Here is a 13,587-nt window from a genome sequence, read left to right on the forward strand (position 1 = left end):
TCTTTGGATATTATCAACAAGTACTTAGGCAGTTATTTGTTAATCATCTTGTACAGTTGAGAGTATTCAGATTCACGAGTGAAAAAAAAAACTGGGCCACATCAAATCGGTTTCTACTTGGGGGCTCAAATCTATCGAGAAAATTTAATTAGATAATTAATCGTGTTTTCCGACTTCCAATTCACTAGAACACATATTAGCATCAAAGAGAATATAACCACTACGTTTTATATTAGCATATTACGATTTCATTTTCATACTTTACCTGCTTTGCTCGTTCACAATATTGAAAGAAAAATAGGCAAAAAATCGAATGCCTCGTCTTAAGTGCAACTAAATAAAAATAATATAGGTACAGTGATACTTTTTGATGAGTAATTTAATTAAGTTAACATTTTTTTTTCAAAATCACACAGTTACAACAATCAAAGGGACAACGACGTGATATTCTAAAATGTTTGCATTGTTTACGATATACCGTATAAGTTATATTCTTGCCTTAAGAAGCGTCTAACTCAGGAGCAGCATTTAGGGCGGCGCGTCCTTCTCTTCTTGGGCGCGACGCCGCGGCAGGCGCGGCACGGCATGCAGCAGGGGATGTCGTCTTCCTCGCACTGGATATGCTTGCAGGAGTGCGTGGCTGGCTTCGCCTTAGCAGGGGCACGTGGCGTCACCAGTTCCACCTTTGAAGACAATATTATTTTAAGGTGCTGATAACTAGAGCATTCACTTGTCATTTGTAAACTTGTAAACCTTTTTAAAAGCATACAAAATAAACCGGAGCCTTTTAGCGAACCTTCTAGCGAGAGTTCTAGCAATCATTCAAGCGACAAGACTGTAAATTCGCTTCGAGGTTTTTGCCGAGCAACTGTCAGATATCATCGAGAGTAATAACATTTTTGACAAGCATTTACTAAGTAGAGCGTTCCCTATAATGAGTGTACAGTAAATGTTCGTAGCATTGTTTGTCTCTATGCTTGGCTCTTGGCTCTGTACGTTGATCGGTTCGACAAATTTATAAACGGCGAATTCTCGATGTTCTAAGCTGTTACAAGGAATGCTCAAGTTTATCAGCACCTTTATGAACTCTAGGTATCTTAATCTTCTCCTTTGTCTACAATTTTGACATACACTACTTTCCTGATCCTGGTCGTTAATTGAAGATTGGTAACGAATCTTCGTGAAAACTTTCTTGGAGAATAGTGAGGAGGTTACCCTTCGCTTTGGTTATGTAATGCTAGAATACGGAGTTCCTAGTTGGCAATGGCAATAGCATTTGATGCTCACTCTCGCATCAGGTCTCTCATAGTCACTTTTTCGTCTTTTTTAAAAACGGGGCATGGCATGGCAACTAAATTTTATGTATGTGTGAAATCTCTACACTGCATGATAAAACATGCAACAGTAGATAGAGAACTAAGACAAACTTATTCCTAAAAATAAATCTTCTGTAGTAACATGGCGGGTTGATTTATTTACAAATTCCAAACGTAAAGCAGATCACATTCCGCTTCCACTTCATATTCAGGCGTCGAAACTGAATACTTACCTGTCATTGTGAGCGTATCTAATACCTTCAAATATAGGTACATAATATGGCCCAGTACAGTAAATGATATCTTTAGTTACAACCACCTTACTTAGACGAAAGGTGCCTTTGCCCAGCTAAAACCTGTGTGGGATTCGAACGTGCTCACTCGGCGGATCAAGGTTTCCCTCTTCGATTCCATAGTGAAGTCTGTTTTGCTCTTCGGCTGCGAGACTTGGAAGGAGACAAAGGGTCTGACGAGCAAGCTACAAGTGTTCGTCAACAAATGCCTGAGGTCCATCCTGCGCATATTTTGGCCGAACACTATCAGCAACGAGGATCTATGGAAGCGATGTCACCAAATTCTGATAAAGCGAGAGATCGCGCAACGGAAATGGAAGTGGATAGGGCACGACAACAACAACAACAACCTTACTTAGACGATTTTACACGGTGGTGGACATTTTTAACACGCTTTTAAGTATCGTCAGAAAAACGTGTATTAGTCATTCTATTTTTCAATATTACTTAATATCAGGCTGAGCAACTCTTAAAATATTTTTATACACAGCCAACTATATTTATTCGGTGTTAACCGAGCTCGGCGAGCTCTGCTCCTATGTAAAATGTACAGTCGAACAAATTGAATCATGAATGACCTTTTAATAATCAATTTCACTATGATTTCCTTGACATGACATTAGTAACACAAAGGTTCCAACCCTGGGTTATGATTCAATTTGTTCGACTGTATAGACACCAGCACGAATATCTGACACAACAAGCGTGCACAAATACCTGAAACGACTCTATTTATAGGGCCGGAAGGACGTGTCAGATATTTTTGCACGCTCCGCTGTGGCAGATATTAATGCTGGTGACTGTACCTACCTTGTGTTGGGTTAGACAAACATATAAAAAACATGAAATAAAGAACAAATTGAAATTTAACAAAAAGCCCCGACACTATAAACGCCGACAAAAACGCGAGCAAAAATAAAAATAAAACCCGGGAAAAAAACACCGACGAAAAAACGCCGCCAAAAAAGACAACTAAAAAGTAAAAAATAATTATTATGCTTATGCACTACCTAGCTGTTCTATATCTGCGAAGAATTTGTTTATCACTATCCCTCGGGGACTGCAGATTTCCCGCAAAATTAGCCTAAATTAATTAAGCATAAGTACCTAGTAATATTTTTTTTTTCTAAGTGTCGAAAATTTGACCGACTTGATAAACGGGATTTGAAATTTTTTTTTTCATTCGTTTAGAAATGTCTTCAATTAGGTCCGATAAACATAAAATCAGTATCTGATGGTTGGATCCTAAGGAAATAGGGGGAACTCTTCAAATATTGTAGGAACACCTATGGTGCCTAATTTGGATATATTAGTATTAACTTGTACATTTGCTCTTGAAAATAATCATTTGGTGAAGTGGAACTGATGATGAGTACCACATTTGACCAACAGAGCTAGGTACAACTCAATAACAAGTACTTCACGGGTTGAGTTTCAATTACTTTAACACAGTTGCTAAGCAATTTATGCTCGTCGTAATGCATATGGTACAATGGAACGGGTGGTGAAGCACCAGGACTCCTCAATAATTAACGTCTCTGCATCGGAAAAAGAAATCTTTCGTAAAAAGTGTCGATCATTTGGCATTAAACTATTGTATCTTAGATTATTTACAGTAAAAAGCGTGAAAAAAATGTATAACAAAAAATTGAACCGACTACAAAAACCATGAAAATAATATTCTATCAGTCTGAAGTCGGTGCCTCAGCACGAGACAGCAGGAGTGATTGAAGTCTAAAACATCGAAGACGAACAGTGAAGTAGACGACTATATAGGTTCACTCCTGCTGGCTTGTGCTGAGGCACCGACTACTGACTGGTAGAAAATTACTTCATGGTTTTTTGTAGTCGGTTAAATTTTTTTATTGTACCTATATTATTTTTTGTTATCTTCTTTGGCGTTTTTTTTTGTGTCGGGGGTTTTTTAAGTGGAAGGAAGGAAATAAATAGGAATAGGAAGAAAATGCCTGAGAACTTGAATTTAAAACGTGCTTAGAGTCTTCACTTTTCTAAATCCTCACACGCGACTTGAAGACATTGATGCAGTTTTTGGTCAAACCAGCGAGCCATCAACTCTACACATCTATTTTGTCTCCAGCGTGTCAAGAATCGTCGTATCTAGAGGTAAATAGTGATGACAATGGCAGCGGATGTGAGCATTAAAATAAATGCACATAGTGAAGTAAAAAAAGCCCGTGTTGTTTTATTTTTGTACAAAAAGAACATAACTAACAAAATTTTACAAAAACAGCATAAGTGAGGAACCCATGTTTAATATTTTTTCAAAAAATACTGGTCTTTGAAATGTGTATTTCTGAACTATTGGCCACTTAATAAAACCACCTAAACAATATTTATCTCTAATAATTAATATGTAAGAAGACATTTTGCAGACTCCTACCTATGAATATAAGCTGTAATAAAGAGCAAAATACCTCAATATTTCCTGTACGGTTGGGCTCGTCCGTTTGCTTTCCGATTTTCAATATGAACACGTCTTTGTCAGGATGTAAAACTTTCTGAGCCTTGACTCCTTTAGGTGCATCCTTAGGAGTCACATTGCACACGCTGCACATCGTGTCATGAGCCTCTTTCTTGCTGTAAATTAGCTCAGAGTTCAACTGCGTCCTGTGTGTCAAAGCTTCGCAAATGTCGTCGGGAATCTGAAGGGGATAATGCACATGTTTTACTATAATGAAAGAAAATTAAAAAAAAACTGTCTTCCCACTAATATTATAAATGCGAAAGCTTTTTTGATTGTTTGTTTGTAACCTCATCACGTCTAAACTGTTGAACCGATTTAGATGAAATTCGATGTACAGATAGTTTGGGTCCCGGGGTAAGGCCATAATAGGATAGTTTTTATCCTATATACGGAAAATTGCATAGTATGTCTTCTCTGTCTAATCTTGAATTTCAAACCTTTATAACTTTGTTATTCGTAAAGGTAGCTTAAAAATTGATATAACAGGCATTGTGTAGTTTTAATTTATAAAACATATACAAAATAGTCAAATACCGTATTGCATAGTTCCCGCGGGTAAAGATAGACAAATTCTACGCAGACGGAGTCGCGGGCAATAGGCTAGTAAGACCATAAAAAGAGGCATAAACCTGACGTCACACTGCTGTTGATTTTGAGGGACACATGGCAACTATAAAATATTCAATTGTCAGGAGACGAACAATTTCGGAATCACTGGATAATTTCTAGCTTGTATAAAGTCTGTAGTCGGTGCCTCAGCAGCTCCTTATTTTTTGTATATTCAGTTGTTTTCGCTAAGCAAGTATGTCCTTAAGTATGGGTCCCGCTTGCTATGAGCAATAGGGTAAGAGTAAGAAAATGCAAAAAAAAATTGCTTACGTTCCATTATGTTCTCACCTTAATCTACCCACCACCCCTGAGTTTTTTTTTCTAAAGCTCCCCTTCACTAACGCCTCCTACTTTTTCTGAGCATTTTACTGGCACCGCCTCCCTGAAAACCTTCAACGCCCACAAGGTGCTATCATGCATGTTGAGAACTTACGTAATAATGCCGAATGAAGAGTTTGTCTCATATTGAGTAACGCTCACGCTGACCTAATTTGGCAGACAGTCCGATGACTTCTTAAGGAAATGAAGACAGTGTCATACGAACATCAAATACTTCTTTAAACTGAACTATGATCTAACCAAACTGACCAGTTAGTGGAAGTTACGGAATGTTAAGTATGTAGGCATTGGCACACAGTGAGGGTAGGAAAGGGTACGGTAGGGTAGGCTAGCAGCTGTACGCGGACGCATGCACCACCAGCAGCAGCAGGGTAGGCGGCATTACCACTGCCTACCCTCACTGCACGCCCTAGATCGTTGGGATACCTGGAAGTTAAGGGCGTTGCCGTCAGCTCCGCCGGCGCCCATCCCGCAGGTTTCCGAGCACATGGACTCATTGTCGTCGCACGTGCACTGCTGCTGCAACTTCAGCTGGGATGGTGTCAGCTTCGGGGGCTTTGAGGTGCTCTTTGGTACTCGTATCTTTATCTTAGTTAAAAAACAGACAGTTTTAGGGCGACCACATTTCCATTACGGAATTTCGATTCGAAATATCGATTCGGGATTTCGTAAATACATCACACACGTACATTTATTTCAATTCTGAACGCATAGGCCACCATGCGGAATTCCGAATCAGAGAAAAGTTCGATCGAAAAACTACTGTCTGTATGTGGTGGTCCATATATTTACTGCGTTCGATATCCCAAATTAATATTTCGAATCGAAATTCCGAATGTATGTGGACGCCCTTAAGTTTCTCTGGTCCCGAGAAGTAATTTGATCTGATTATGTCAAACGCCCGGGCGGTCGCGATTGCATTCAACGTATTTTTCTACCCTCATTCTACGCCGTGTCACAGGCCGTGTGAAAGAAAAAAGTGTTGAAAACGATTGTGATTCCAAGTGTGGTAGACGGAATTCCTCAGGTTTGTAGCATCACTTAGAAAGGCAAGGATGAAAAAGTAAAATGATTCTTACTTCATTTCCGTTGAATATCGCCCCGATTTCTTCATATGGTTTACGTGCTTTAGGCTTTTCTTCTGGGTTTGGTTTACCCTTGTCCTTTCCCGACATTTTATATATTGATTACTTCAAAAAAGACTTAATTTAGACATATTAATTTTAAGGAAAATTTTTAGTTGTTCTACATCACATGTTACAATAATGTCAATATTCTAATCATAGAACAGACATAGAGTAAACATTTAGTAAAAATCAAGGAGTACGTAAGGTATGTTTTGTATCAGTACTTAAAAGAGTTCGTATATTCGTTCTTAAATTTTATAAGGGCGGGCAAAAACATCCGTTTTTCTTGTTAAAAGGGTTCGCGAGAAGAGTCACAGTTACCAAGTGGAGTCGAAAGGATTTTTTCATCAGTTATTTAAATATTATTTTATTAATTACTTAGACTCTATATTTGCATAATATCATAAAATAAATACTACAAAACACATATAAATGAGAAAAATTTTATTGGTGACCACTCTGCAGATCAGAACTCCACTTTGTAACTTTTAAAGTAATATTATTTATTATACAGTGTTTGTATGTTATTTGTGTTTATGTATTCCGTTTAGAACATTTATGGTATACATACAACTGAAGAATATCCCATATAATGTCCTTTATATTTATTCAAAGGAAAAATCTCCACTTTGTTACTTTTTAGTCCTTTTCGTTAGAAAATTTTAGCTGTTTCTAGGGTAGTTATTTGTATGGTTATTAATTTATTAAAATAAGTTCCTGGCATTAAATTGGCACATCCTTGCACATCTTTATTATAATATAGCCTTAATACATTATTGCATCAAATCAAAATAGGACAGTTACAAAACTGAACGCTGCAATTACATTTGGTTGTTAGAGTCCCACTCAAAAAGCCCCAAGCATAAACCTGTAATAATCATTAATTGTTTGAACAACATTAAATTGTTAATTTATAGCTGTAATTTACATTTCGGCACAACATCACACCAATATTATTAAACTCATGCTAAATTAAATTACTTTTATTCGGCCTCAAAATCACCTGTGCAGCCGCCTTTATACTTCCACTTCGTAACTAGTGTTCCATATATATGTAACGAACAAAGTGGAAGTAACGCATCCATGGTTCACGATCTAAAACTTTTAATTTGTTTGTCAGTGAAAATTTTTCTCTGCGCTGACACAATTCAAAATGTTCTCATTTTTTGAGTTTGAACTCAATCATGTTTTGTTTATACAAAGTTTAGTATTGTAAATATTTCGAATTATGTCGGTTTCGTTCTAAAGGTGCTTGCATAGAGCTTGCATAGAGGGAACAACTTCAGGGGACTCGCATTAGCGTTGCCGACATTTTTCACACCTGTACACTACTAGACACTAGAAGACTATTACTAATAAAGATTATTAGCTAGTAATTATACAATTTTGTAATGTTGTTCTGATTTATAATAAACAGTTAACATTTTTTTTTTACTGTATCTGGAACCTTGGCTGGATATCATTCCGCAATCGTTCAATATCGTTTGAAAACCAAAAAGTGAAACCTACAACAATGCAAAATGAAGCGAAATAATGTTTTTTTAATCAATTTTAATACTACCTTTTTTGCTGACTGTACTTTTTAGGGTTCCGTAGTGAACTAGGAACCCTTATAGTTTCGCCATGTCTGTCCGTCTGACTGTCTGTAAGCTCAGAGACCGCTACCTAGTACTTTAGTACTAGAAAGCTATAATTTGACATAAATATACATATCAGTCTTGCCGACAAACTGGTACGATAAATAAAAACCGGCCAAGAGCGTGTCGGACACGCCCAAGATAGAGTTCCGCAGCCATTACGAAAAAATCAAGTAATATTATGTGCGTTATAACATAACACAATTAAAACACTACTACAGTCATAAAATCTATTACCAGAAAAAGAGCGTATCTTCACGGCGCTTACGTCCTTTTATTGAGAAGCACAGTTTTTCGGCAATAACTCAAAAACGGTAGGTACCTATATCCGATCATGTTGAAACCAATTTTCGTTGAAAGTATTTATTAAGCGTTACCTTTCCATATTTTTGCATATTTTTTGGACAAACGGTTTACAAGATAGAGGGACACAATTTTTGCTACTCTGGGAGCGATTATTTCCGGAAACCTTCACTTAATCAAAAAAGTATTTGAGAAACCGTACTATCTTTTCAAAAGAGCTGTCGATCTACAAAACTAAATAGCAGCTTTGACAAGGCATCTGTACTCCAAATTTCATTAATATACATCTTGTAGTTTTCGAGTAAAATGCCTGTGGTGACATACGGACGGACGGACAGACAGACAGACAGACGGACTAGACGAAACTATAAGGGTTCCGTTTTTGCCATTTTGGCTCCGGAATCAGGAAAAAAATTTTTGGGTACCTCTCACAGACGTAAAGTAGGGGTGATTTTTTTCTCGACCAACGCGACCAACCCTATATTGGGGTATCGTTGGATATAGGTCTTTTAAAACCATTGGGGGGGTTCCTACGACAATTTTTCTTTGCAGTGATCTGTTTGAGAAATATTCAACTTTTAAGTGCAAATTTTCATTGAAATCGAGCGTCCCCCCCCCCCCCCCCCTCTAAAATCTAAACTGTTGGGTGAAAATTTAAAAAAAAATCGGAATGGTAGTAGGTAAATATCAAATTTACAAAGAAAATTATAGCGGCTAAGATTGCTTGAGAATTATTAGTAGTTTAATAGTAAATAGCAGTATAAAATATACCTAAACTTGGAAGATTCGGTACACAATACGAAATCCTAAGAAAATATTTAGATTTTTTCGTAATGGCTACGGAACCTATCCTGGACGTGCTGGACGACACGCTCTGGCCAGTTTTATAACTATATGCTTGCATTGTCATCCTAACTACTTACCCGTCCAGTAACCACAGGCTGTATTGCTTAACGTTTCTGACGCTCGCGATCGCAATCAAGTGACAGTTTTTGTATGGGAAATCTGTCATTTGATTGCGATCGCGAGTGTCAGAAACGTTAAGCAATACAGTCTCAGTACCCAGTTACATACAAGTCGATGGCATTGAAAAGAAGAAGAGTTTCATCCTGGACCACTAGAATTTCGCTACTAGAGAAGAGTTTCATCCTGCGAAGGTGATCCTGGCCGGACCACTAGAATTTCGCTACTAGATTACATCTACAGGTACTAGGTAATTTAATTAAGAGGAAAGTTTGGATTTTTGTATCTTTGGATGTTTGTTGCGAATTGTACAAAGTGTAAGAAAGTTGCTATAAAACATCTTTCATCGCATCGCTTGACTTTTTTGATGATAAAACAAAAAACCGGCCAAGAGCGTGTCGGACACGCCCAAAATAGGATTCCGTAGCCATTACGAAAAAATTAAGTCCTATTTTACTAAGGTTTTTAATATTTTATACGGAATCTTCCAAGTTTAGGTATATTTTATACCTAGGCTGCTATTTAAGCGTAAAACTACTAATAATATAGGTAATTCTCAAGCAAACTTAGCCGTTAAAGTTTCCTTTAAAGTTTGATATACTTACTATCCTGATTTTTTTCAAATTTTTCCACCAACCGGTTTAGATTTTAGAGGGGGTGGGGGACGCTCGATTTTTATGAAAATTTGCACTTTAAAGTTGAATATTTCGCAAAAAATCAATGAATCGAAAAATCGTCTAAGCAATCCCTAATGGTTTTAAAAGACCTATCAAACGATACCCCACAATATAGGGTTGGATGAGAAAAAAAAAAACCCCCACATTATTGTCTATGGGAGGTACCCTAAAAAATATTTTTTTTTAATTTTTATTGTACCATTTTGTCGGCATAGTTTACATATATATCCGTGCAAAATTACAGCTGTCTAGCATTGATAGTCTCTGAGCAAAGCCGCGGACGGACGGACAGAGGCAGACAGACAGACATGGCGAAACTATAAGGGTTCCGTTTTTGCCATTTTGGCTCCGGAACCCTAAAAATGTTGTACGATACTAAAGAATATATCAATATCTACAAAAAACTTCCCGATACCAATATGTCCAACTATTGTAGCTATGTCTCTATAACAATTTTTTACATCTTAAAAGTTGACGGAAATGCCGACTAAAATCAGACCATTATGTTATCCATACCTTTTTATTTATACTTATCCAAAAAAATAATTTCATATTCAAGACGATTTCAATAACTAGATTTATTTTGAATTATTCAAATCGGACATTCCATTCAAAAGATATTACGAAATTAAAAATATCAATCTAACCAAAAATGCATTTACTCTACGTTGACACGCCCCGGCTTCGCGCGGGTTGGGTGCAGTTTGTGGGAAATGGAGCTGAAAAATATATGTAAAGTGCCCTTGATTAGAGACCTTTTTAGAGTAGTGGCTATATTCTCTTTGGTTCTGTGCCCAAATAAAAAAACGGGAACTCCACTGTCTGTCACTAGGCTATATCCGATATATCTCATGAACCGTGACAGCTAGACAGTTGAAATTTTCACAGATGATGCCCCTATAACAAAAATACTAAAAACCGAAAAAAAAAAACAATATTTAAGGGGGGCACCCATACAACAACCGTGTCATTTATTTGTTGCTCGATATTAATAATGGCAACAGGTATTGCTTGAAATATTCACAAAATATTTATTTGTATATTCGTTCACTATGAAAATAAATTTAATAGTTAAAATAAAATAAATATTTAAGGGGGCTCCCATACAGGAAACGCGGTTTTTGCCGTTTTTTTTCTAATGTCTTATGTTTTATACGTACGGAACGGAACCCTTCGTTTTTCTAGCCGCACCACAAGCGAAACAAAGACAAGACGTTTCAGCAGGGCTACTACGAAAACTCGAAACTCGAAGTTCGCGTCATGCGGTCCCTCTCGCTCTCGTATTAAATAGTGTAGGTGTCAGAGGGTCCGCACGACACGAACTTCGAGTTTCGAGTTTAATTCGTAGTAGCCCTGCAGATCCCGCTTCGCGCTCAACCTGTTAACGCATTCGCTGCCGGCTTCTAACTCGGACACTTCTTCAGGGCCCACAAACGCACATGTGGTTCAAATGGATGCAAAATTATGAAAGGCTCTACGCGAAAGTCAAGAACGCATGTACATGTCGTCAACACTGAATGCGTTGAACAATAACTACTACAAGGAAATGCAAAATTCAGGGTTGGATGTAAGATTAATATTTTACTGAATTTACTATAAAACGCAGTATTCAAAACAAATTTTGTTATTATGATGCCAGACACGTCCAGTCGGATTATGTTTTGCTGAAAAAATTGGTTAAAAATATTTCAGAATTATTTCCTTTTCTTCGGCTTCCTGGACTTTTGGCAGCAGCACGTGCAAGGCTCCGGATCGCACTGGGTTCCCTCGTGTCGACTCGCCCCGGCCTTTCTTTCCATACCTTTCGGTGTCACCAGTTTCAAGTTCCATTTTGCAGCGTCGATCACCCATTGCCCCTACTTTTGCGACCTTCAGACGAAAGAAAAAGTTACTACACAAAATTGTGTAACATTTTGGTTTTCATTTACCTACCCACGCTGTATAAAGAATGCTTGTGCCTAATTTCATGTCTCCAGACTTAGCCGTTGAGATTTCCAGATTTTAAATCCCGTGGGAATCTTTGAATAAATAAGACTTAGTTCATGAATAAAAAGTACGCCAAGACCCATCTATCATGCATATTACATTCAAACCCTTCTAGCCGTTTTAACGTGAAAGAGTAAGGAACACATACACTTAAACTTTCGCATTTATGATTCCGTTGAATTAGTAGGGTAGTACTCAGCGGCACAAAATTCGGCCCATTTTACATTTGAGGGCTAGATTTTTTGCCGCGCAGTATATTATCAGAATATCAAGCTAAGTAATTTTGGAACCACCATGGGTAGGTAGGACAAGTGTGATATGACGCTACTTTAGTTCCATGTGCACGTTCTAGGTAAACAAGGTTTTGGCAAGAAAAAGTCGTGATCTTCGCCCACGACGAAACCTTTAAGTTCTGCTAGATACAGGTCTAGAGCACATTGGAAACTTCACACATACCACTGCCTAGCAGGTGTATTCCAGTTTTCTTACGATGAAGATAAATTGAAAATGTAATTTAGATTATCGGTTCAAAAATCTCAGATGTACAACAAGTCAAAGTAATGAAATGAATTGTTACCTTCAAAACAAATACGTCTTTTCTTGGATGGAGGATTGTCTGCGCTTTTCCTGGATCCGGTACGTTGGTGGTACCATATTGCACAGAAAAGGACAGGGGCCCCTTCATTGCCTTTATTCTTGGATTTAGCCTTCCCTTGTACTTGTATACTTTTAGCGCTTTTCTTATCCGACATATTCGCGGCAATGTTGTTTAATTTAAATATATAATATTTAGTTTAGACTATAATTTTTTACCGACCGGAACCGCCGTTACAAAATTTTGACAATAAATTTGACAGAGTAATATCGTTATCGAAAACAGATGTAAAGTTTTATTTACACATGTGACAAGAACCGTCTAAACGCTTTCGAATGATACTTTTTCGAGTGATAGTTTGCAAAAACGGTACCCAGAACCTAGAACATTTGAAAGGAGGTCGCAACCAAGGCGTAATATGTAGTGTTAAGAGTACAAGTTGGAACCCTTGTGGTTCGATCGAACAATACCTATAACTCTTTGAATATTTATCAAGATAAATACTCAAAGCTACTAAAAGCTATACCTAGTCAGGTGTGAAGTCTATATGGTCTCTATCTATGAAGGGTTTTTGTTGAAAACATAGAACAATCTGACATGATTTATAAGAATAGTTTCTCAACATGTGGATGTGATGGTAAAGTACAAGATTTTTTAAAAAAAACTGGCCAAGAGCGTGCGGACACGCTCGAAATAGGGTTCCGTAGCTATTACGCAAAAATCAAGTAATACTTTTTCTAAGGATTTCGTATCTTGTACGGAATATTCCACGTTTAGGTAGGTATATTTTATACCTTAGGCTGCTATTTACACTTAAACGACTAATAATTCTCAAGCATAGCCGTTATAATTTCCTTTGAAAGTTTGATATACTTACTACCATCCTGAATTTTTTCAAATTCTTCCACCCACCGGTTTAGATTTTAGAGGGGGGGGGGGGGGTCGATTTTAATTATTTGCACTTTAAAGTTCAATATTTTAAACAAATCACGAGATGGGCTAGTGGTTAGAGAACCTGACTACGAAGCTTGAGGTCCCGGGTTCGAATTCCCGTGGCGGTTGCAGATATTTGTATGAAAAATACGAATGTTTGTTCTCGGGTCTTGGGTGTTTTAATATGTATGTAAGTATGTATCTATATCTAATATATATTTATCCGTTGCTTAGTACCCATAACACAAGCTTTGCTAAGCTTACTTTGGGACTAGGTCAATGGTGTGAATTGGTCCCGTGATATTTATTTAATTTTATTTATTA

The 13,587-nt window shown here is 37.4% G+C and overlaps 2 protein-coding genes across 2 annotated transcripts in view; both read right to left on the reverse strand.

The window, feature by feature from the left end:
* Positions 1-361: 361 nt before the first annotated feature.
* Positions 362-6,322, reverse strand: LOC141439543 (uncharacterized). Its single transcript, XM_074103837.1, has 4 exons — positions 6,122-6,322; positions 5,469-5,630; positions 4,045-4,272; positions 362-683 (listed from the first exon to the last, which is right to left on the reverse strand). The coding sequence occupies exons 1-4, from the start codon at positions 6,215-6,217 to the stop codon at positions 516-518; spliced, it is 654 nt and encodes a 217-aa protein (XP_073959938.1). The 5' UTR covers positions 6,218-6,322; the 3' UTR covers positions 362-515.
* Positions 6,323-11,426: 5,104 nt separating this feature from the next.
* LOC141426780 (uncharacterized) overlaps positions 11,427-13,587 on the reverse strand; it is a 6,209-nt gene continuing 4,048 nt past the window's right edge. The window contains exon 4 of the mRNA XM_074085989.1: positions 11,427-11,618. Within this exon, the coding sequence (XP_073942090.1) occupies positions 11,427-11,618 (192 nt within the window). The remainder of the gene's footprint in view (positions 11,619-13,587) is intronic.

This window comes from Choristoneura fumiferana, chromosome Z, assembly GCF_025370935.1.
Source record: "Choristoneura fumiferana chromosome Z, NRCan_CFum_1, whole genome shotgun sequence".
NCBI classification, from domain to species: domain Eukaryota; kingdom Metazoa; phylum Arthropoda; class Insecta; order Lepidoptera; family Tortricidae; genus Choristoneura; species Choristoneura fumiferana.

Excerpts from the sequence above, each read along its gene's own strand:
- LOC141439543 (XM_074103837.1), bottom strand. The coding sequence starts at position 6,217 with ATGTCGGGAAAGGACAAGGGTAAACCAAACCCAGAAGAAAAGCCTAAA. Across the intron at positions 4,273-5,468 it reads GCAACGCCCTTAACTTCCAG|ATTCCCGACGACATTTGCGA; the intron begins GTATCCCAACGA and ends TATCCCCTTCAG. Across the intron at positions 684-4,044 it reads ACCGTACAGGAAATATTGAG|GTGGAACTGGTGACGCCACG; the intron begins GTATTTTGCTCT and ends TTGTCTTCAAAG.